At 37.3% G+C, this 26,844-nt stretch overlaps 1 protein-coding gene across 1 annotated transcript in view; it reads left to right on the forward strand.

Moving 5' to 3' along the window:
* The first annotated feature begins 2,705 nt into the window (after positions 1-2,705).
* LOC149181371 (uncharacterized) overlaps positions 2,706-26,844 on the forward strand; it is a 69,572-nt gene continuing 45,433 nt past the window's right edge. The window contains exon 1 of the mRNA XM_089414172.1: positions 2,706-2,886. Within this exon, the coding sequence (XP_089270298.1) occupies positions 2,706-2,886 (181 nt within the window). The remainder of the gene's footprint in view (positions 2,887-26,844) is intronic.

A 26,844-nucleotide genomic window follows, 5' to 3' on the forward strand; every position in this document is an offset into this window, starting at 1 on the left:
GTAAGGTAACTTATAAAGGTTGGGTAAGTGGAACATGAGGGGTCCCACATACCACCGGAATAGGTTGATCTGGAATAGAAACCTGTAAAGGTTGACAACATGTATTTGATCTTGTTGGGGTACAGATTGATGGGCAGGAATTTGAGATGAAGACGACACATGTTGAGGATTCAAGAATCGATCCCAAAACGAACTAGGTTGAACAAGAAAAGTAGGTTGCCAATGGTGAGCTCCAGTATTGTAGCAATAATGCTACAACTCCTGGGGCTTCCTGTCTCTCATTTTATCAACCCAGTAGTTCATACAAACTTGGAAGCGACGATGCTATATGCACAAGTACTAGCTCTTGTCGCAGCTGTCACTTGGTCAGCTGGCACAAGTCCGCTAGGGCTCAAGCCAACTTCTATAGGCTCTCAGAAGAAGCTTGCTAATTGATGGACGAAAGCTATTCTCAAAGGAAAACTACTCTACTTGACAAAATGGACTGAAAGCAAATCAAAGCATGTAAACCTAGGAAACCCTAATTTAACTAGTCTAACCTCTATAATGCAAAGAATGTGAATGAAACCTCTACCAATGCTGCTGTTACCTCTAATAAGTGGAAATGCATGGATCTAAGCTACTTGCATCATAAAAGACATGTTTTTGTATTTTTCCCTTAAGTGAATGGAATGATTGTGATTTTGTGCTAACTAGGGTTTGGTTGTGCAGATGGGATGGAGAAGGAAGGAAAGCGTGGGACAGGTTGGGGAGGCTAGGAGAGGTCCCTAGGGATCCTTAGCATCCGGAGGTTCCTCGCATTCAGATGCTCAGCAACTGAGTGAGTGGCCTCCTACAGGATGTCTGCAGGGGATCCTACAGGATACGCAGAGATTTCTACAGGATGTCTACAAATTGCTACAGGATGACCTACCATGAGTGTTTGAAGTGATGGAGGAGTGATGGAATGGTAGGGGGGGATGTGTAAGGTAGGAATAAGGCTGGTGATGGCTCAGAAGCGGAAGAATAGGATAGGGAGTGAGTGTAGGGAGTAGGTTAGAAGATAGAGGACTAGGTCAACGAAAAGGGCTAGAGAATGAAGCTATGTGAGGAGTGAAAGACTTTGGGAGATAACAGAGCGGAGCAGGGGTCAAAGATGTGTTTGCATGCGTGATCAAGATGGAGAATGAGGTAATGGAACGAGGGAGAGCAGTGTAAGTGAAACAAATGCTTATGACTGTCACCAAACCGAAAATGCATCAACCTAAACTACCTGTGCGTATAAATTCAATGAACAGCAATCCAAAACGCGAAGGAGAATGTGCATGAAGCTGTGATGAGGGCGTGTGTGCAGGTGTGAATCATGTGGAAAGATCTATCATAATGAGACTATGTTGCAGCATGTATGAAGTGAAGAACTGCGTGTTTTTGTGGCTGGTATAGGCTGCACTCCAATCTCCAAACGGAGATGGCAGTGGAGACTTCCTCAACCTTTTTTGCTAGAGCTCCAATGTATTATCAACCTGCTAATCTAACTAAACAACCGAAAGCAATTCAACCATAAACTAGTCCTATCTATGCTCATGAAAAAGACTAATTCAACAACCTGTAATTCAAATTGCATGTGAAAATGAAAACTCAGAGTGCTGAAACGAAATGCAAACAACACTACAGCAGAGGGGATCTATGGCTCTCAGGTTGGGCCCTAACCTGAGAGCTATAGTCTCCTTAAGAAAACTTAGAGCTAGATCAAAATCTGCCTTCTTTATTCATAATCTGATGTTATGCCAAAACTGGCTTACAACAAGAACTAACACCGAGCTGTGCTCCAAAATTATAATAGTAATGCGAAAGTTTCAACAACCTATCAAAGGCTACGGCCTCTATACTTATGCAAAACAGTGATCCAACAAGTGTCCTTGATTTTAGGAGCTCGACTGTCCAACTAGAGTTTAACTGCTGATCCTGTAGGACAGTCATAAGTGTTGTTCCTGTAGAACAGTTGTAACTGCTGTTCCTGTAGAACAGCTGGCTGCTTCTAAGCTCGGAGGGGAGATGGATTGGAGCTCGGAGTTCTTGGTGGGAAACACGAGGAAGGTCCCAAGACTGTGGACATCCTCTCCTAAAAACCAGCAGTGCCACCTCCTTGTCTCCTTGTCTCCTTTTCACGTGGTCTTTTCTCCCTTTTAATGCAAAAACCTGAAATCATAATGCATTAGTCACGTAGATAAAGTGTCTACCCTTCTTCCTGCAAACAACACGAATAAACTAAGAAATGCATGCATAAGCAATAAAATATGAATGGTTTGAGCAAGTATAATAGGCCAAAATGAGCCCAAATTGTACCAAAATTGGGGCTCATCAGCCAAACACTGGAAACCATCCGAGGATAAGGAGGATTATAATCAGGTTTATTATCAATTTGAGGTATACCAACAAGAGGTTGCCCCCATGCCATAGGAGGAGAAGATGATGGAGGCAACTACAACCCAGATGGAGGGCACCCAACATAAGGAGATCTAGGTTGTTGAAGATAACCTTGACCACTAACATAAGGGACAACATGTTGTTCAACCATAGGTGTAGGCGAGGGAGAAGGAGTAGGCTCAGTGACGTTCATAAGGGAAGTGCTAGACGGAATTCCAGAAACGAATGACATGGGAGAGGTCCAAGGACTGGAAGTTGCACCAGAGAAGGTACCAGATAAAGACTGATAGTCGGGTGGGATGGACGGGCCACCATACATATGTGCCTCTTGTAATGTTGTAAACATTGATGAGGAAGCAACATTTGATGTCTCAACCATAGTGGTGGACAAGGGTTGGGAAGTCAAATTGGATCTAGTCATGGTTAACAATCCCAATGAAGATTGTTGCGAGAAATCCGGGGGCGAGTCAAAAGAATCAGGTAAAGAAGTTTGTGTTGGAGTCTAAAGAGGAGGAAAAGGATCAGTCTGATAAACATGACGTCCACTTCAATAAACAGGAGTTGAAGGATAGGACTTTTCTTGCAGGATATCTTCAATACTCACAAGGGAAAGGTCCTAAAGTAAGAGGTGAAGATGGTTGAGGTTCCTTAGGTTCAACGACCTCAGGACAGAAAGTTTCTAACTTAGGAAAGTCAAGTTCAATAACCTCAAGCAATAAGGTTTTAGGGATTTTTGTTTCGAGTGTGTTAGATTCACCAGCAAAAGTAGAGGTGATCTCGGGCTTAATACTCAAAGAGAGATGATTCTAGTTGATGATATTTAGGAGGACCAGAAGTAGTTCCTGGATTCCTGATTCGGTAGTTTGGGTCTTCTTGTGCTTCCGACGATGACCAGGAGTAGCCTCTAATGGAAGAGGAGGCTTATTTTTCATTATACGCAAAATATTGAGTGGGGGATTTTGTTCTTCCACGTTGCATAATAAATTTTCAAATTAACGCAAAAATAAATAAAAAAGAGGGTAATCTAGGCATAAAGGATTACCAAGCAACCATGAATTGCAATATATGCCTTGGCGAACCAAGGACTTAACATATGTGCAGACAATCTCCCCGAATTTTGTGTTCGGTGTATCATGGTACACAAGGTGGATGACTCAGTTACCTATGGTGAGGATAACAACCTATAGGGGACTTCCAAAATAGACCTAATGGTATGTGGAAGTGCAATCTATAGTAGTGTTGTCTAAAGTGTAACCGTATGATGAGAGTGTTCCCATATACTTTGTGTGCATGGAGCGTCGTCTAATATACCCAAAGGTACATGGAGAAAGATCCTATACACTTATGTACATGGAAACATATTTCACCCTTGAGATATAACACTGAAAAACAATGACAACTCCTACGTTTAATGACGCCATAACACATCTTTAGCCTAGACCTATAAATGTTTGTGTTAATGTTACAAATGCTTTTTAGGTTGCTTCAATAAATTTTAATGTTTATCTTCAATTAAATTTTAGTTTTTGGGCTCACCATGAATGTCACTTGAATATCCTAAAATGCAAACTAGCGTGAGGAAATGAAATCTTTATCATTCAATGAAAATCTATCTAAGGAAGGGAAGAGACAAAGACTATGCAACAAGCAATGTGAAAAATGCAATTCCCTTTTAAATGCAACTATTCCAATGTTGATGCACACACAAAGACCTAAATTCCAATGCAAATAATTTTCTTTTCAAGTCACTTAATTTTTTAAAATGAAGAAAACTAAGATGCAAAGTATAATCACTGATTCAAACAAACTTTTGAGGACGATGACTAGAACACCAAGTCATCTAAGCACTCAATGATCAAACAAAATTAGTTTTCAAATGACCTATTGATAAGAACAAAGGGAAATTTAAACAAATCCTTACCAAAGGCACTAAAAACGAAAGAAAACCAAAATGGAGGCTTCAGAGAGACCACAAGACACTCAAAGACTCAAGGAAGAGCAGCTAGAACAAGGTTGATCAGAGAGAAAATCAAGACAAAATCAAACTTGTGCATGAACAGGGGCCAATGCAGGTGCAAAGGAGGCACCAATGTTATGCAACGCAGGCACAAAGAAGTCTCGGCTAGGGTGCAACGCTCTGTCACAAGACCATAGGGTGCGTTGGTCTACGGATGCAAAGTTCTGACACAAGGATTGCAATTGAGACTCAATGAAAGGTCTTCCTAGCTTTGTTCTTGATTGAATAAGATAGTAAAGGTTTGAATAAGAGACAAGGAAAGCACAATGGAGAAAGAAACCACCAAGGGAATACAATGCTCCCTAGTATCGTCACCAATTTGTTATGCGGAATCTACGACTACATATATAAGTATCTTCCCTAGGCCTAGTGGACTAACCTAGAAGAATAGAAATATAAGGAGACTAATGTTTTCCTTAAAGTAAATAGTTAACGGGATGAAGCCTACCTGGAATTTGACGTATGCTTCGCTCCTTTCTTCTGATCCCTATAATTAGAACCCGCACAGTCAGATAACATAAGCCAACAATCTATGAAATCTATATAGCATCATCTAATTACTTTATTCAATTGATCAACATGGTATTGAAATATATGAAACCATAACATCATATATAGGAAAACAAAGAACTCTTTGCATTAATATAAATGGAGTGAGTTACAACCAAAAATAGGTGTTGATCTTGTAGAAGAGCTCCTCCAAGTTGACTTGTCCTTTACTTGTCACAAATTGCACCTCTAATAACCCTAATACATGGAATGATATCTATCACATTAGCAGCATAAGGGTAGAATCACTCTCCAAAAGGCAACCCCTTGCCTATGGATGGCAGTAAATATATAGGTGAAGGATGTAGTTCATGAATTCTTATCCTTTTACCAATCTGAGCTTGAGATCCAATCTTGATGGGAGGATGACCTTATGGGATAAGGGATTAAAACTCCAAGGTAGGATAGGATAGGATTCAAGAATTTTATCTGAGGTAAATAGTTACAATAGATCTTGGAAGCTTCGGGCTTCTTTTTTGTTTTCTGGAATTTCTAGAATCAACGCATGCCCAACACTGAGCAACATGTTGGTGATAAGTGCAGGTGGATAGTAGGGAAACCTGGTAGCCGATGATGGCTAGTAAGGGGCCAGAGTGCGTTGGTCCTTAAAATGACTAACACAAGGTGCTTTATGGCATAAATTTAGGGTTTAGACATAGTCATGTTTAGGGATTTGTGTAGGGAAGATGAGAAAGTGTTCAAATGATATGAATGATCATGTTTGAATGCCTATTGACCAGATGTGACAAAATGGTGATCCGAATTTAACTAGGAAGGCAACAAATTACAGATATAACCATAAATATAGAGATGCAACAAAAATAACACTTCCTTTGATTAATATCAAATAATGAAATATGCTTACAAACAGTATGGAAATGAGATTAGCTCGGTGATGGTAGCTTATCTCTGAGAAGAGATGTGGTGGCTACATGCCTTTGAACTGTGTTATAATGAAGCTTGAGGGCCTTTTTATTATTGAACAACAAGATTAAACCCTAAACAACCAAAACCCTGACCTGAGGAGATGTAACACCAAGAGTTTATGGGTCCCGTTGGGGTTAGTTGGGCAGCCAACTTCTCGGGGTCGTGACTTGGTCATATTATCTCTGTTTGATGCACATGATATCCCGTTCGAAATATCTCTTCGAGGAATATGACAAAAAAAATGAATTAACAAGAGTCGTTGGCGGTAGATTGCCAAAAAAACGTCGTTTAGGGCCTCAAAACGGCTCCGGAAGTTTAGGACCCAAAAAACTACTAAAAATAGTAAACCATGCTACAATTAAGGAAACTGAAAAACTGAAAGAAACAATGTTGGGGGTCCAAGTGGAATTGGCGGGTGGCCACCACTATCCACCTAGATCAAATGGCCTATAACACATGCTAAAGTAATAATGTCACCTTCCTTTATCAATGTTATTTTACACATTGACGCTTTTCCCTTCGAGTTATCGAGAAGTGATACACCAGTTTGGGTGGAACCTTGCCTTCTCTTTATTATATAACAACCTCATTGCACAAGAATTTATAGTCCCCTGAGGCACTTGCAAGTTTCTCTTCTATGTTTTGATATTTTACCATTTGCACTACCTACGAGTAGTTATATCACTTTGGGCTTTGAAAAAATGGTACCTTGACTTGTTATACTACTTAACGACTTCATCAATATATATATTGATATTTCCCTCTTGAAATTGCAACAACCAAGCCTCACCAACTTACATGCTTGTAGTGCTTTTATTTCAAAGATTCTAAAAGACTCCAACATATTAATCCAATTGAATATGCACATGTCAGTGATGATGGAAGAAATCATTAACATGCTTTTTAAAGGCATAAGAGGAAGTCTCAAAAAAAAAAATTATTTCTTTTTTTGCAACAAATACTATTCTTACTGATAGTGGGATGAGGCAAGACAGTGAAACAAGTATCTAATTCTCCCTCACAACTTCACATTTTAAGTTGCAAAATGGAATATTCAACTACATATTATCATTTAAGTAACTATTCAATTGCATATGGGCATGCATAGTACACTAGAATTGTGGCAAGTTTATCAATTTCCAATATTGTCCTCTTGATGCTTATCTCTAGCTTCTCCTCCTCCATGCGAGGCACAGTTTTTATGGCAATAACCTCTATTTTTCATGCACATTGAATGTCTTCATCCTCTTTTCACATTATGAATATGCATAACCTTAATTTTGGTCAAATTTGCTCAATTTTTTTTTTGTAATCCATCTACTCGAATATACTTTTTTTGAATAAAAAAATGTACAAGTATTTTTTTATATAAAAGGTTGTAGGTGAGGCTAAACAACAAAGTTACAAAACTTGATGGCCTTAACTTTCAGATAAAAATCCAACTCGTTATCTTCTACATTTATAAACTTCTTTAGGAATTACATCCTAGATATTGTCACTGGTAAATTTTATCAAAAAACTCCTAGTATAAAAACTACTTTGCAATATATAATATTTTCATGAGAAAAATGATAATTTTACGCCTCTTCCAACCTTAAATTAGTTGTTTTTGATTCCTAGTTGCCAATGTAGATGTCATCCAGCATATGGTATATATTGTTATTCTCTTGGTATATAGATGTATAGAATTGGTGAACATCTTCAAATTTGAGGTCGTTGATTGATTACTTTTGCTCAAATTGTGGACCAAGTTGTTGAACATCGTACACTGTACGTCAAGAAGTTGATTTGCAGTTTATGTTGTGCCAAGGTTGTCATAATTATGAATTCTAAGTTGAACACTAATGTTCATTCTCATGAAGCTTTGTTAAGATTGAGAAAATGAAGGTCTTGTTACAATGGATCGACTCTTTGTCCCCGTGAAGTGCTCTCCAAATGTCTTAGGCCTCCCTATAATCAATAATACTAGTAAATGTGTGGGCTTGCTAAATTTTCTTTGAAAAGCAATTAGACTGAGACACATGAAACACCATGTTGCTTGCCCAATCAACTAAGGGAAAACCTATACTAAAGGACCTAAAGAAAAATAGGGGCGCTAGAACATCCAAAAAATAAATATCACTTACAAATAAGAAAATCATCCACATTATTGATGACACATGAATAGAGTGGACCTTTAACCTCAAAGATGCAATAAACTCTCATAATCCAGTAAGAGAATTCAACACACAAGAGCTAATATCCAATAACCAAAACATGTAACCCTGAGTTTGAATCCTCTCAGCGTAAGTTCCAAAGAATATCCATCAAGCTCAAAGGTAGTTGAGAGTTAATATCATGCATGTGAAAGTGTTATACACAAGTCTTATTCAATCCCTTCACCTCAAATTCAACCCATCTATATTGATTGTGCATCGAGTGGTTACTTAATGTGAGGGTACCAATCATGATTTCATAATGAGATGGACTAAGGGATGGGGTGATAATATAACATCCCTCTTTTCTTTAGCGCCCTTTCTCAAAATTGTGAGGCCTGATTAGCTTGATTATCTACTTAACAAATTCTGATCTCAAGGAACTTAAAAGAATGGGATCTCTTTGAGATGATTATCTTCCTCACAAGATCAAGCTATAATGGAGACAATCTTGTTACTATAAGGGACAAATTTCAAAACCATTGTATGATTATTAAACTTGTATCCTAGATAACTATTAAAAAAATTCCCAATTCAGATGCAAGAAGTAGGCCCTAAAGAAGAGTGCAAACTTTAGTTTGTTATTTGAAGATTCCCTAAGACCGCATGCAAAGTTTGTTTCTTGGTTTCCTCTAACATCAAGAATGATCCCTCTTACATCTATGACCCCCTCATCTCTTAGTATGGTTAATGACCTATGTACAAGCATTTTGTCAAGTGTTAAGATCTAATGAATAAGCCATATGTGCCTTGATATTTTGAAATCAAGACTAAAGAGAAAGCATATATTGTAGTAAGTCCATTTGTTGTTTAAGGATTATCAAAGATTTTGTAAAAGTAAGTTAGTCTTATAGGGAAGAGACTATTTCTTACAATAAGTTTGATAGGAATTGTGTTGGATTGGTCACCTTTCACATTTATCGATGTTGTAAATATTTTGAAAGAAAAACATAGACACATGGACAAGGCAAAGTGACAATTGGTTTCAGGCTTGGGAAGATTTTTCTACATGAACATATTTTGTTTTTTGTAGCACAGGTCTTGGAGGCTAACAAATGGAAGGCTAGGGGACAAAAAGTCTAAGTGGAATTAAGTTGATCACCCTACACGGCTGGGTTGGTAGACACAAAAACCAACCAGTGATGACCTAGCCAATCACCACAAAAATCTAGAGACATAGGATAAATGGGACGCGTTTGATCAGTCCATAGGGTCTAGGTCAGATTGGGAACTAACTACCAAGATGCAGAATTCATACATGAGAAATTGGGGGAATCAGGGAATGATCATTAAAGGAGGAGGGTCAAAATATACGGGTTATGGAGTTTGTAGGGTGGGGATTTAATCAAGATATTGACCTTGTACATTAGGAGGAGGAGCACAAATGTGCCTAGAAACAAGAATAAAATCGTGGCAAAGAGAATCTGGCAAGCAAAGCTGAGGTATAGTTGTAGCATCAATGAAGACTTATACAATGAATAAGATTTCCTAGCTGAAAGGGTATGAGCGCAAGGTAATCCAAGAATGCAACAAGAATCGTACATGTAGAGTTGAGGTGTAGTTGTAGCACTAGTGCAACCTTATACAATGATTGGAGACTTCCTTGCTGATAATCACAGAGTAATCCAAGAGGCTAACTTACTAACACAAGAGATGGACTCTATCATCAAAAGCACTCGTTAGTGATTGGTGGATTAGACAGTTGATGCCCAAGAAGTTAGTGTCCAACTCTTAATAACTAGTAGAAATAGGTTATGGAACATCAAGGTTAGTGAAATCATCTACTTATTGTGAACTAATATAAAAACAAATTGGGATGGAGGTTAAATCTTTTTAAGTCCATGGATTGTTTGAAGGTGGAGGACATTACCTTTGGAGTCCCTCATAAGCTAGTGGGTAGAGGTAGCATAACTTTGGAGCCTTAGACTAGTATGTGCTTAATCATTCTTATTCCTAAAGGATGGAGGTATATTAGACCTCTGGATTCCTTCATTGGCTGGCGGGTGGAGGTAGCATACCTTTGGAGCCTTAGACTAGCCTATGCTTGAGCGTTCTTATACCTGAAGGATGGAGGTACATTATACCCCTCGTTCCTTCATTGGTTGGCGGGTGGAGGTAGCATACCTTTGGACCCCTGAATTAGCTTATGCTTGAGCATTCTTATGCCTAAAGGATGGAGGTAGATTAGACCTTTGGACTCCTTCATTGGCTCGTGGGCGAAGGTAACATACCTTTGGAGCCCTGGAATAGCCTGCACTTGAGAATTATTATGCCTACAAGGTGGAGGTAGACTAGACCTCTAGAATCCTTGGTTTATTTGGCAGCTTGGTCCTTGAACAATATTTTCAAGCTTGGAATCAAGTTCAAGGGTGACAACTACATAAGAAACTAAGTTGGAACAAGTTTATAGCTTGGAGGTGAGTTATGTCCCAAACAGAATTACCTAATCTACGTTTGTGACAATGTGTACAGTAAGTTTCCTTGCTAAATGAAATCACCTTGGTCCATTATGAATAATGGGTTTCTCATGTTGTATGTGTGTCATGGTCATATGTAACTATGATATATCATGTTTGTTATGCATACTTGGAATGTGGTTACTGGGTTAAGTGATGTTATCTTGAAATAACATGGTGCATACGTTATAATGTTTTGTATGTAGTTTATGCTACGTCCATGAAACCATGTATGATATGTGTTATGGATTATGGTGAAGAATATGATTCAGAAATAAGCTTGTGGGTCTAGTCCTGCCTTGAGGGAGTAACACATTCCTAAGTTAAGGATATGGAACTTACGACGTTAGGGCACAACTCATAAGGTAGTTGTTTGTACCCTCTTTGTTATAGGGAAAAATTTGTAAAAAACAAAGTCCGGTAAGGCAACTGTACCATCCTATGTACACTTTCAGTTCTTCATTTACTTAATGAAATGAAATTCCTCAGGGAACATGAATAACCTCATAATGGTGTATCCCAGGCCCAACACTCTCTTCTGGTGGACATATATCCCTAGATCCACACTATATAAAATGGTGCAATTTTTTGCAACATAATGTGTTGAAAATAACAATAAGAAATGTTAAAAATAGCATCAAGAAAAATCCTAATTTAACTTGTCCTTGAATTAATTTGGGAATAAAATGTAATTCCACATCTCACGACAACTTGTAGTAGTTAACTAAGTTAATTTGATTTAGTTGGCTCAGTTAATTTGAGTTGAGGGTCCAACTAGAGTCACGTAGAGTGTCTCCTACAATTAGGAGCCCTAGTTGAGTTTATTTTGAGTTGTAATTAATTAATCCAGTCTAACTGAGTTAAAGTCAATTAAACTAGTTCCAATTGTTGGAGGAACTAGTGGGAGGTCTAGTAGTGTGGTGTTGCCTGCAGTCCAGTGTGGTGCTGCTTGCAGTAATCAACCAGTAAATTGAAGATTCCCTCGTAATTAAATCATGCATGTCAGATTTGAGAAAGAACCAGTTGAGATTGGAGTTAAGGGACAATGTAGTATCAGTTGTATACTCATCCAAATTGTACAGATGGTGCATGCAGTTAGAGGAAGATCCTAAAGGAACTGCACAATCCAACGAAGGAAAATTCCTATTAAATATGGGCCTAATTCCTCGTTGAAAAGTGCAAGGAAATAGGGTTGGGCAAGCAAGAGTTTGGCTAAGTATTAGCTTGAGCTTGTCTTGGAAGCAGTGAGATAGTGCAGAGGTTGCTCAGGCTTGAGAAAAGCATTGTAATATTCTCAAATTTTATGATTAATGAAATATAAAAATAGCGGGGGTTTTTATCTGTGACTTTCCCCAAAAAATCATTGTATAATGTGTGATTGAATTCTTTCTCTTATATGCTTTCTGATTTCATCGAGCGTTTATTGTTTTTGCTTATGAGTAGAGTATATTAAAGTCAATTGTTTTAGTATCTTACAATCTGCAGTTTGAATCTACAAGGAATTTCTACATGGTATCAAAGTAGAAATCACTCTAGAAGAGAAGAATTCGGGGTTGTCCTTCCAAATTGATGGAACTATAGTTCAGGGTGATCCAGAAGACCCTGTGTGCATACTTCTTAATGGAGCAAGAAGGTTACTAGTGGGAAGATCAATGAGCCAATGTTTAGTGACAAAAAAATGAGTTTTGATCATTAATATTGGCAGAATGAGAAGTAGAGAGAGTTCCCACAGGGAGATCGAGACTCATAGGGAGTATAATTTTAGAGGGATCAACCCTATGGAAGCTAGTACTTCAGGATCTGGGAAGATCAGACTCATTATTGCAGTAGTTGCAGCAATACTGTGGAAGCAGTAGCAACAACGGTATGAGTAGATCAGATTTAGCTCATGCATGCAAAGCCTTGAGGAGTAAGGAAAATGTTAGAGACTTGGTGGTTGAGAGGGAGCATGAATTACATCTCAACATGCAACCTCAGGAAGTTGTGGAGCAACCACAATTGAAGAAGCAAAGAGGAGGCCCAGTGGAGACATCCACTCAAGAAAGACCTCTAGTACGGGAAAATTTCAAGCCAAGTGGGTAGAGGGGTTACATGCAGCCATACCTCTAGGCGAGAGGTGGGGCGATATGAAACCTTAGTCCAAGAGTTTCAGAAATTAGGCAGGATCCATTAAGGAGTTTTTTGTCTCATGGATCATTAACTTGCTATGGGGGGGCCACATTATTGAGTAGCAAGAGGATTAATGTCAGTCAGATATTGAGAAGTGCAAAGCAATGTTGACAAAAAAGTAGGAGGATCAGTAGCAGAGTCAATAGTAGCACAATTTTCCTAGTAGATAGTTGTAGACATAGTTTATTTTGTTTGTATGCTTTTTGGTTGCAAATGTTGCAATAGCAACAACAACAGTGAAAAGATTTGCATGCAGAACATTCCAAAGGTATTGGATTGGGATCGATGTGAATTCCTTTATTGTTGAGAGGAAGTGTTGAAAATAACAACAAGAAATGTTAAAAATAACATCAAGAAAAATCCTAATTTAATTTGTCCTTGAATTAAATTGGGAATAAAATTGTAATTCCACATCTCATTACAACTTGTAATAGTTAACTAAGTTAATTTGACTTAGTTGGCTCAGTTAAATCGAGTTGAGGTTCTAATTAGAGTCATGTAGAGTTTTTGCTACAATTAGGATCCCTGGTTGAGTTTATTTTGAATTGTAATTAATTATTTCAATCTTGCCGAGTTAAAGTTAGTTAAACTAGTTCCAATTGTTGGACGAACTAGTGGGAGGTCTAGTAGTGTGGTGTTGCCTGCAGTCCAATGTGGTGTTGCCTAAAGTGCAATGTGGTGTTGCTTTAAGTGCAGTGTGGCGCTCCCTGCAGTGCAATGTGGTCTTGTCTAAAGTGATCAACCAATAAACTGAAGATTCACTCATAATTAACTCATGCATGACATATATGAGAAAGACCCAGTTGAGATTAGAGTTTAGGGATAATGTATTATCAGTTGTATAATCATCCAAATTGTACATATGGTGCATGCAGTAAGAACTATGCAATCCAATGGAGGAAAATTCCTATTAAATATGGGCTTAATTCCTCATTGGACATTGCAAGGAAATAGAGACTTGGGGAAGAAAGAATTTGGCTAAGTATTGGCTTGAGCTTTTCTGGGCAGTAGTGAGACAGATAGAGATAGTGTAGAGGTTGCTCGGGCTTAAGCAAAACATTGTAATCTTCTCATATTTTTTTATTAATGTAATATATAGATAGCAGGGGATTTTAGTCGTGGTTTTCCCCAGAAAATCATTGTGTAATATGTGACTAAATTATTTCTCTTATATATTTTGTGATTTCATTGATCATTTATTGTTTCCGCTAATTAGTAGAGTAGATTAGAGTCAATTGTTTTAGCATATTACAATCTTCAGTTTGAATTTCTACAAGGATTATGGTGAAGAATATGAGTCAGAAATAAGCTTGTGGGCGTAGTCCTGTGTAATGTCCCCAATTAATAATTTTGCTAAGGGAGTCCTCATTTTTGCAATTTTTGGCAGTTAATGTATATTTGGCATATAAACTTAGGAAAGGTGGGTGAAAAAGGAAAATTTATAAAGGTACCACCACCAAATATTACAAAAGCCAAGAAATTCGATGAGAAGTGGAGAGTGGGGGCCACTCCAAGGGAATATGCTCTCCTTGGAGGAATTCAAATTGGGTGAGAGAGGGAATTTGGTGGGTGGAGCCCACAAGGAGCATGAGGGATGACTAGCTATAAATTGGAGGTGAGGCTCTCATTTTAGGGACTTTTTGACATTTTATTGTCCATTGTTACTCTAGTTGTTCAATTGAGTTACAAGTGTTGCTTAGCACAATAGCTTCCCAAGGAGTGAAGCTCAACCTTCTCTTTGGTGGACCTTGAGTGCCACTCTAGGAAGGATTTCTATCTTATTTGGATGTTGGGAAAGAGGCATCTGATCAGGTGCTCAAAAAATAGCTCAAAATTCAAATTTGTTGGATCGGTTTTGAACCTGAATGATCGCGTAGTGTTCGTTATACTGAATCTAGCGCAACTCGTTTCATGTGAAACAAACTCCGAATGCTCCGAGAAACATGTTATGTTCACTTTCGCAAATAAGCGAATTTTTGCAAAATGTGCCCAGTTAGCAGTCCATACTGATGACGTGGTGTTGAATTTGAAGGCTGATGTGGTAGGTTTGACTGGTCAATGGGCTCCTTCGGTGAATGGCGTGCTGACACGTGGTGGGTACCTAGGTTTTGATTTGGACGAATTTGGTTGGTTGGAAGGTGGCAAACGACACGCTAACACTTGGCCTAGCCAAATGCTGCCATGTGGCATCCCAGGGGCCACCAAAACTTTGGTTTAAGGTCCAAGCAATAGCAGCAGAGGTCGAACCTTTGACCTCCAAGCACAAGTCCAAAGCTCCTACCAACACACCACATGAATGGTTCTTAACAAACTATGCGTTCGACATTTATTTGAAGACTTCGTTCGTGCCATTTTGAGGAAAGGGCTAGCCACGGGGGCCAGCTCTTGGGCACGCACCACCCACAGGACCACCATCAGAGAACAGTGGGGGCCCGACTAGTGAGGGCAGGCCATTGTCCTTAGCCTTGGGTAGGTGGCCCCCCACATGTCCATAAAATTCGAATTTAAGGCCTTATAGGATGTTTAACGCATCCAACAATTTCGCCCAGATTTCGGCGAAATCGGCACTCCATTAGCACAATTTGGGGCGAATTTGTAGAATGGTGTCGAGTTTGGGGAGTTTGTAAAGCGAATATTAGAAATACTTGGGGAAGCCATAACTTCTTAAGTTTTTTACCAAATCATGAGCAGAAAGAGGCTAGAGAGGCATTTTTGGGCATTCTGGAGCCATTGGATCAAGTTTCAAAGTTATCTAAGCATTGTAAACTAATGTATTCACACTTTTGAGCATAATAGATAAGGCCAAGCCATTGGAAGCTAGACCAAGGAGATGTAGCCTAGGTGGGGTGAACTCCTTCATCATGGGTTGCTCCTGATTGCTTGCGATCTTCATCTCATGTCAGTTCACCCATCGATATACTTTCCATTAAATACAGGGACATGTGTAATCAAAAGTGTCATGTAAATTAAATTCACCAAGTTCCCTTTAAATAGTATTTGAAAAATTTTTGGATGCATCTAACGGGATAACAATGTGAAGCAGATTTAATATTTGCGGACAAAGCACATTATTATATTCTTTTGGAGGAGAATTTGTTCTACGTTGAACGTGATATGACTTCATTCATAATGGTTTGTCTAAAAGCATTTATTTATTACCAAACCGTAGGCAGTAGTAACCCAATCAATTTTGCCTTATTTTTAATTAGTTCTCACTGTTGACCAAAAATTAAACCATATTTTATAAAGTTAACATTAGTGTATTTAATTTTATTTTTGTTTATTACTAATTTAATTTATTTATTTACATTTCTATTGGTCTAGAGTAATAAGGCCTTATTATGTAATTATTGTACTTTGCACTAGTGTCAGTATGTAATTATTGTACTTTGCAATATCCAAGTCAGTGTTAGTAAATTCAATGGAGACGCATTTGGGGTCAGAGGCTCATCGTGATTTGTGAATAATGGTGGGATATAACTTAGCACCAGCACTTTATTTTATTTTATTTTATTTGTCAGAAATTAGAAAACATACAATAAGTAAATTGCAAGATGTTTAGTTAGATTCTTTGATAAATATTATATTCTCAGGAACAGGTGCTAAACCACAAATGCATTGAAACTGAGACAAAGATAAGGGCAATGACTATTATAGAAGGAGGAGAAGATTCAAATACTATTTATCTTGCATCATCTGGGAAATTTATTGATGTGTAGGAAATTTAATTGACAATTGATTGACGGTTCTAAATTCATTTATATAGTTTAAAAACATAAGATTTGTTGGAGTAAGAAATGGCATATAATAAGCTTAACCCTATAATGTAAGAGTTAAAAATACTAACGAGTAACAACTAAATCAATATATACCACATATCTACAGCTAAATCTTGAATACACTGAATGTAAAGACTTTTCATTGTTGTACCTATAAAAACGAGGGACAGGGCAAGGGCATATATGGCTAAAATGTACGCAACAAGAACTAGAGGACATGTATGGCGACAATTCTTTGTAGGCAGCAAGAACCAGAATCAAGTACGCAACAACATGCAGATGACAAAACAAAGTCGAGTTCAAATCTTGCAACACTAAATTCTCCAACCTAAAAATTGTTGAAGCATTCTAGTATATATAAGCAACTCAAATTACAAAACCATCTTGCTCTTGATTGCTTGCGATCTTCATCTCTTGTTAGTTCACCCATCGATATACTTTCCATTAAATACAGGGGCAGGTGTAATCAAAAGTTTCATGTAAATTAAATTCACCGAGTTCCCCTTAAATAGTATTTGAAATTTTTTTGGATGCATCTAGCAGGATAACAATGTGAAGAAAATTTAATATTTGTGGACAAAGCACATTATTATATTTTTTTTGGAGGAAAAGTTGTTCTACATTGAACGTGATATGACTTCATTCATAATGGTTTGTTTGAAGAATTCATTTATTAAGATACAATGACTGATGACTCATGAATATAAATTAAAGTCATCGAGCAACCACAACTAGATTTGATTTAACTCTTCCCAAGTTCAAGATGGGTTGCATATGATGTGACAGATAGAATTTGGAATTCGCTTTAAAGTTTCAACTATCAATTTGAAGTTGTCACCATAAACCTGAAGTGAGTGCCATGATTTGACCTATTTTCTAGACTCATAGTTAATGATTTCAAATCCAATGGCCATTATTGTACTATTTGGAGAATTTTAAATTTGCAACCCAACTTAAATAGAATGAGTTGAAAGAAATTGGAAAGTTTGGAAACCAAAAATATAGATCTAGTGGAGTAGGAGTGCACTTTTAGCGAGGTGGGGTGAGTTCCCTATTGTGCGCTAACTTTCTCGAATATTCATCCCGTCACACAAATATTGGGTGTCATGTACATCCATCCAATAATTCAAACGCAGGTAATCATATGATGTTACATACAATATCTCTGTGATGCTACGACTGCACATGTTTTCTAGCCATTATTCCATCACTAGAACTGACTTTTCAAGAGAAATATGTCATGGAGAACGCTAACCTTTATGCAAAAGGATTGACATTTTATTCAGAGCATGTTCCTTTCTATACAAATTATTTAATATTTCTTTGGAATTTTGTTTTTCTCTCTATGATTGTGATTGTTCATTGAAATGGAAATGAAAAAGATACATTAGGGTGTTAGAGATCATACTGGGAAGTTTATCCAACTGTAGAAATTTGGTGATAGAATTGCAACTGCTCAAGAAATTTAATCTAAATCAAGAGACACAATTCTACTCTATTGCTCTGCGGAAATTAATTCACAATTTAGAACAACATGTGCAAACATGCATCATCAAATACATAGGTACACAGATGTTTCTAGGGGAAAGCAACTACTAAAAATCCCTTAAGCCTTTTTTCATTAATCAGTTGAATAGAGAAACTATAACAATTGCATGCTCCAGCTTTGAGCACCACCTACAAAGGTAAAATTGTTCTCCCTACTGATCGAGGACCTCTAACCAACACTTGGCCAATTTATTCCTCATCCAACCTCATGAGACTTCTCTAAAAAATATTGAGCTTGCACTCACTCCACCTGCACTCACTCTACCTGCACTCGCGTGCCCGCACTTGTATTTCCCACACTCGCCCTATCTGCACTCACACTACCTGCACTCATGTTTCCTTCACTTGCACAATTCTCAAGGATTGATCACTTGACCAATACTCTAAATTGTACACTCAATACTAGTTTATAACTGATGTTACACTACCTTGGAATCTCCACCACAACTGAGCAATTCAAATTCCTTGCATGCATGAGTTATTTTGGTCGATTGATCAGTTAACTGGATGATCTCTGAGTTAGACTGTTGTCCCACTGCATAGCTGACCTCAAACTAGTTCTATTAACTGTTAGAACTAGTTTAACTTCCTTGCGCAATTCTCAAGGATTGATCACTTGACCAATACTCTAAATTGTACACTCAACACTAGTTTATAATTGATGTTACACTCCCTTGGAATCTCCACCACAACTGAGCAATTCAAATTCCTTGTACGCATGAGTTATTTTTGGTTGATTGATCAATTAACTGGATGATCTCTGAGTTAGACTATTGTCCCACTGCACAACTGACCTCCAACTAGTTATATTAACCATTCGAACTAGTTTAATTGAGTACAAATGGAAATAAATGAATTTTATTGTTAGAAATCACACATGCATAATTGAAATCTAAGCCCTCTAACTCAAATTTAGTGTTATAACTGAGTGATAAGAGCCATGTAACCTCAGTTAAATATTTGTCCTACTGATGTGGGAATTCGATTTACTCAATTTGACTAAGGCAAAGTAAAATTGAGCCTTTCTTTCTACACTTCTCAACACTCCCTCTTAGCAAGAAATGGATTATCAACCACCCCTATCCAACACCTATGGAATGTACTATATCACTACCTCTCACTGTTGTTATTACTACTACAACAACCACAACTGAGAAGCATCCAAAAGAAACAATGAATCAACTGTGTTTACAATTGTCTACTGGGAAAATTGTGTTGTTGATGAGTCTACTATTGAGCCTCTTGCTCTCCTATCAACACTGCTCTGCACTCCTTAGTATATGATTGACATTGATCCTCTTACTACTAAATACTATGGGCCCCTGTAGCAAGGTAATGATCCATGAGGAGAATGCCTCAATGGACCTTGCCCAAAGTTCTGCAACTCTGGGACTAAGGATCTACATCGCCCCACCTCATTCCAGGAGGTATAGCTCCATGCATGGAAAAATCAAATCTACTCATATTGCTATTTTTATTTCTCTATTGTTGCTTCTACACTACTACCATAACTACAATAATGACTATGATCTCCGTAGATCCTGAAGTACTAGCTTCCATAAAATTTCTCCCTCTGATTCTCGATCTTCCTCTGTGAAATCTCTTTGCTCCTTAATATGCCAATATAAATGATCAAAACTCATTTTTGTGTCACTAAAAATTGGCTCACTGATTTTCCCACTAGCATTGTTCTAGCTCCATTAAGAAGTTTGCACATAGGGTCTTTTGGATCTGCCCTGAACTAGGGCTCCATAACTCTGCCTCCTAATAGTCCATGCTTCCTTTCATGCATATTGTACTTGATATCTTCAAGTTATTTCATATGAGATATGAAAGTCACTGTTCACAACTGTGTTTGTGAATATTTCTTAACCTTCTAGATATGCCCTATCTCTGTGACATATCATTGCTATTGTCACTCTTCTTAGGGATTTTAGATCTTCCCACATACAATCACTCCTTGAATGATCTACAACTTTTGTATCGATCCCTTTTATCTCTGATTTTTCAAACACAAAACTAGTGAACTAGGGCAGCAAAACCATCCCACTTGACTACTCTTGGCTGCTTCAAAAGTTAATCCTTATGGTATCAAAATACAAACCACTTGTAGTGACAAGTTTTCCAATTTTCCACAACACTAAGGGAAACTAAACAACCACTAACAAACATCCAACATGTATTGCGTAGGCTGAATACTTGTTATGATGTGAATCATGCTCTGATACCATGTAGAAATTTGGTGATAGAATTGCAACTACTCAAGAAATTTAATCTAAATCAAGAGACACAATTCTACTCTACCGCTCTATGGAAATTAATTCATAATTTAGAACAGCATGTGCAAACATGCATCATCAAATACACAAGTACACAAATGTTTATAGGGGAAAGAAACTGCTAAAAACCCTTTAAGCCTTTTTGCATTAATCTGTTGAATAGAGAAACTATTACAATTGCATGCTCTAGTGCTTAGCACCACCTGCAAAGGTAAAAATTTTCTCCCTACTGACCAAGGACCTTTGACCAACACTTGGCCAACTTATGCCTCCTAAGACTACTCTAGAAAATATTGATCATGTACTTTCTCTTCTTACACTCACGTACCCTCACTCACGCTTCCTTCACTCACACTGCCTACGCTTGTGCTGCCTGCACTCGCTCTTATTTCCTTGCATAAATCTCAAGGATTGAAAACCTGACCAATACTCTAAATTGTACACTCAACACTAGTTTACACTAGTACACTATACCCTCATGATGAGTTTAAGATCTTAAAACAGGCTATAGATAGAGCAATCAATGTATGATTAAATCAACTTTAATAAAAATACAAGTGAACAAAATGGTTACCGTGTCGAAGTGGGGCATTTGTAAATATATCCTTGACATAATTTTAATTCGTTTGTGAAGGTAGAAGCTAGTTGTAAATGTTATGCCTTTAATCATCAGGTTTTTAAATTTCAATTTGGTATTATAATTGTCATCACCAATAAATTTATAAAACACAAAGATTGATTTGTGCATTGCTAATATATTAAGATGTCAATTTTGTATATCTTTCAAACTTTACTTTCTCAATATTAAAATTTAGCATAGAATTTACTGTTCCATCTAGTAAGATGGCCAATTGTTATTATTATCTTGAATCAAATTATAGAATATATGGATGTTTTTAATGCTCTAGCTCACCTGCAGGTGCACGCTCTTATTATTTTCAGTGAGTCCTTTTCTATAAAAAAACATAAAAATTAGATATACACCAACTGTTGATGCTAATTTTGAAACTTTAACTTCCTATAACAATGATCACTTACAACTTGGTTATGTGAATGATTTCTTGTCAATGAAAATGCAAGCATTTAGGTTTAAATTTGATGGTGTACTCGTTTAGAAGATCAATGTAAAGATTGAATTTGTTTGGCTATTTTGAATGGGAAGGGCATCATATCATTAAAATTGAGTCAAGTATGTAGTCTCCTCATTTAAAGTTTCAATGGGTTTAGTTCTTGAAATTGTACAAACATGATACAAAATATTTGTTTGATAAAGAATTATAATCAATTTGTTAATTCTGGAAATTTCCATAGATTTAAGAAAATATACAATTACTTAGGAAAATGAAACCAGCTAAAGATCACCCTTGCACTTGCAATTGTTACAAACCTTAGAAGCAACCACAAGAATTTCATTTCTAGTTAAGGAGATGTGTTTCAAGCATCCTATAATTAACTGAATGGGGAGGATAAAGGCTTGAGTTTCGTGGCCATTATGTGGGATAAAGGCAGAGGAGTTTTCTAAGACAAATGGCTCAATGAAATTGGTCTTGGTTTGGTCCACGAGAACTTGGATAGTGATCCAAGATTGTGACACTCAGGATGGGCTATGGATATGGTCAATAGAATATTTGCATTTTCTTTTATATGATATTTCATTCCAGCGTCCTAACCAACAAAAGCTACAGAGTGGACAGATTTGTAACAGTCTTTTTTATACCCTCGGCTAAGGACACATTAAAGCCAATGTGGTAACCAACTGAAGCTACGAGGTGGATAGAGCTGAAACAGTGTTTGTTATACCCTCAACTAAGGATGCATTAAATGAATGCCATAAATTGGCATATTTAAACAGGAGACTGATTAAAATACAAGTGAATTAAATGACAGACAGAGAGCTCTCAATTTATATGGAAAAATGACAGATGGCGAGCTTTGAATGGCTATTAACATACAACAAAACTATGCTGAGAACTGCTCCCTTAAAAAACACCTTTGGCATAATCTTCTGCAACGAATTTCCCCAGTCAAATTCGTGAAGCAACATCTTGGTTTTGTGTACCTGGGGAAGAAAATCATAGCCCAATTGTCTCTTCATATGTCCTATAGCTATTCAAACTACAACCATACATCACATCGATATATTGAGCAAACTAGAAAATTGACAAGGTAGCCTTTCCCTCCTTCAAAGCTCATCCTCACATTTACAATAATTCACTCTGTTGTAGTGATTTATTTCAATTCAGACAAATATATTTCTGGGCAATATCTGCATTGTCACTTGCTTTATTTCTTCACTGTCTCCATCACATCAGCAGGAAGTCATGTTAATGTTGGTAACCTGATTTTGGAGCAAAGAAATGTTGTAATAAAACCTATGCATAGGTGTATATATTACATCCACCTATTTTATTAGTGTAATGGTTAGGAATTTTTGTTCCTTATAATAGGTGGATGTAATAGGTGTATATGCATAGGTGTATATAAGAGAAATGTTTTCTCTTAGATGGCACCTTGCAGCCACCAGATAGCTTGATGTGCCATTATCTCTTCCACCTGAGCCAGCCATGTGGTCCCTCATCCACTTGTTATGATTGTAAGTTTGAAGGTGGGCCTCCCAACCCCGAACGTATGGATTTTCATTGGTATAGTTGAGTAATTTTCCTTACTTTTCATGGGAAATTTTGGGCATGGATTGGTGGGGGTATTCCATGGAAAGAGTGGTCTAGGTCTGTACTATTGTCTACACTGCCCGATTTCATGGTTAGCCTTGTATCCTAATCCCGTGGGATCCCCTTTACTAGCCACTAGCTTAAGGGTTGGCACAACTTGAGAAATCTCAACTTTGGTTGCATGGAATCACTTCCCAACACTACATACATCATCCCCTTCCACGAAATTTATCCCTATTCATCTATTTTCCCATCTAGGTCCACATATGTCCACATATGTCCACTGGATCCTGTTGTAGTACTCAACAACCCCACATTTAATTTTATTTTAGTTATATAATAAATAATGGGGACCCTTCTTTAATTTTAAGAAAACTCTTTAGTTTTTAATAAAGATAAGGAAATTTTGAATTTATAATAAAATACTCTCTCACATGAAAATTTCTATCATCGGAACCCAAACATCAGATGTCCAAACTTACAAATGTTATGATTAATGAAAAACTTGATATGCCTTTTGCTATTTAAATAATGCATTGTCTACTGATTTCTATCAGATCATTATAATATCGTAACTTTCCTTATGGGAAAGTTATGATAAGATCGTTCTCCGATCAAACAATTCCTTTGTGTAAAACACAAAGTTAATCGGGCACTTCCTTTTAAATTAAATACTTAAAAGAACTATCGGCCCCGCAAACTACCACTTGGCATATCAGAATCCCAAAACATCGTAATTTTTTAACTGCACCATCTCAAACTCCTGATATCTCAAACCTTTGATAATCAGTGCTTTCGCTATACCTAACTCTCGATATCACAATATTTTGATGCCTCCCACTTCTAATATCCGACATGTCTGATGCAACTCTCCTCCGATATCTCAAATCTCTGATATTCCTGTCTTTACCCATATCGAGACTTTTCATATCTAATGTTCACTCTTTATATCCCCAATATTCCATTTGTCGATATAAAATGTTTGATATGTCATCCCACCTCCACTTATAGTTGTTATGTCTTTAAACATCAATTATCACAAGTCTCCAATATCGTAACTTTTAGTGTGCGTCCAAGAGATTTCTCTGACAAAATTCTTCCGATATGTTGATGTGTGCAAGACCCATGTGAATTCATGCTTTTCATTTAATATATGAAAGTGGTGAATTTATGGTTTTTGAAATTCTAAACAACCTTACTCATTGCAACTTGATTTTATTATGATTTTCCATTTAAGACAAAAATCGTTATTTGCGCTAAAGTCTTTCTGGTGAATAAATTATCATTTAGTCTTGTGTTTTTCCATTGCAGGCAAGTCCTGATAAGCACAATTAAGAAGAAATGTCGAAGGTAGCTAAAGAAAAGAAGAAACCAGTTACTCAGTAGCAGTCAGTTCCTCCGTCAAGTGAAAATATCAATACGCCAGGGTTGTTTTCAGACACGGTTTATTCTATAGATGTTGGGAGTGCCTCCTGGGAATCTATCTATCGGATATTTGAAGAGGAAGGACCAAGGGTCACTGAAAGACTAGTTATAGTTGAGGATTCTACTCTAGTTTCTAATACTACCCATAGTGATGTCGCAAATTCATTTTTACACAAAATTGTCACTCTACCCAAGATCCTACCCTATACAGATATGATTCAGTGGATTGTGGAAAACTTGAACATTGCAGATAGGAAATTCATGACAAAGAATGATACAGTCATCGACTCTTTCAATGGCAGTGATTTTAGTACAATGTACCATTTTCCACCACCTCAGTGCAAATATGACAAACAGTATGTGGAGAAATTCATGAGCAACATTGATCATGCATTAGAACCCATCAAGGAATGGAGGAGAGACCCCAACAAGCATAAGCATGAGTAAAAGGGAATATATGAAGAAGACTCTCTTGTTGGTCCTTATTTTCAAGTTGTTGCCATGGTATGTAGACTCTTTTCTTATCCTAATACTTAAAAATTCTCGGATCAATGGACTCCACTAATTGATGCTGCCTCAGAAGGATATATATTAGACCAGGGAAATATATTATCTGATAACTTAGCCACTCACATTCTGAATTTTAGGAAGAAGCATACAGTTTCAAAAAATATAATTCATTCTTTATATATGAGTTCTTATGTAATGGACACCCTATGCTTCACTACAGATTTCACCTCCATGGGATGGAAATGGACCTTAGAGGACCTAACTCCTATTCATATATACCATTATATCCTTTGGGACTCCATGTATCATCCTCATTTTCATAAAATCTGCCAAGGTGTCATGCTTCCTATTTATCAAATTATCTTTAATAAGAGAAATCCTAGGGTTTCCACGGAAGCCGAGACAGACTTGATCCAAGTTGGGAACTGGTTTAGTGAGGAGCTATTCACCTACATTTGGGTCTTTGGTAGTACTTCTAATCCCCATTTCTTTCCCCTGTATGTCCCTGACAAACTATTGGCTCGAGAGATAGCATACCAAACCATAGGTAATGGAATTTCTAAAGTGTTGAAAGAATCTAATAAGAAAGTATGGCCTACCTTTCCTTTTCATTGTGGTATGTATACATTAGATTATTTCAAACATGCATCTAGTGAGATTAATTCTATTAGAGTTTAATTTTACTACTATCCCTAACAGGCACTACTATCCTCATGGAACTGTCAAGAAGGTTATTGCACAGTCAAGCATCAAGCAATTCTCTCATGAACCAGATTAGTTTGACAAGTCCTCTGGAAAATATTCCACCTATTCAATGGTTTCCAAATAGATTGCAGAGCATCTAACACCACAGGAAATCACTCAATTTTCCCAATACAGGGAAGCAAGGCAATCATGTTTACCTTTAGACTCATTAAATTTTCCTCAGGAAAGCATAGCTCAAGAAAAGGTTACAGTTGCTCCTTCTACACGAGTTACTGATACCCCTGAACCAAAAGAGGCAAGGTGTTCTTCTTCTACTCAGACTGAAGGTCATTTTCCAATTTCTAATCTTGAATAGATATGGGGACAATGTAGCCAAGTTTTAAAGGGAAAGAAACCCGAGGTTTTGAAGACTCCCTCACAAGATAAGGTCTTAGACACTTATGAAACTTTAGAGAAGACTCTGATTACAATAAAGCCTTGTGATAAGCCTATGGAGACTGAAGACATGGAAATTATACCAGAATTCCCAACCTCTGAGGTCATATTAAGTGTTGAAGAGATTCCTTCCCTTGACATATTATACAGTCCTGAACATAAGGCTATTGTTAAAAGGAAAAGAAAGAAAGAAAGATTGGCTAGTCCCAGGCCTTAGTCCCTGGAAACACCTCTTTTGAAGTAGTATGGAAGGGTTCATTGTCCACTCTTGCAGAGAAACTTGGAAAACTCACTCAGTTCACAGGAGCGTATGCTTCCATGACTATGGACAAAGCCACTTAGATACAACAACTTCTAAAGGAAAAGGAGGACATAATTATACAGTTGGAACAGAGCCTTGAAAGTGAGAAGAAAAATATTGCTAATCAATGGCAAGGACATCTTGTTGAGTTCCAAAACAGTTTCAACGCCCTTAAAGTTCAACATGATTTTTATTTTCAGGTCTGAGATGCTCAAATTCGGGAATTACAGAATAATTTTGAACAACTGAAAGTCAATCTAGAATTAGTAGAGTTCAAAAAGGAAGCAGGAGAATTAAATACTCTCCTTACTCAACAATAAGTCATATTCTATTAGAAGTTAGCCATTATTCATGATTTATGTCACACAACTAGTTCCTTAGTGAACCAATTATCTGACCTGAAAACATACTTCAATTATATTGAAAAAAATATTGCAGGTTTCATAATGTGGCAAGAAAACGCTAAAGGGAGAT

The sequence above is a fragment of the Pinus tabuliformis genome, chromosome 3_2 (assembly GCF_031772625.1).
Source record: "Pinus tabuliformis cultivar Carrire ecotype Pingquan chromosome 3_2, CPIR1, whole genome shotgun sequence".
NCBI classification, from domain to species: Eukaryota; Viridiplantae; Streptophyta; class Pinopsida; order Pinales; family Pinaceae; genus Pinus; species Pinus tabuliformis.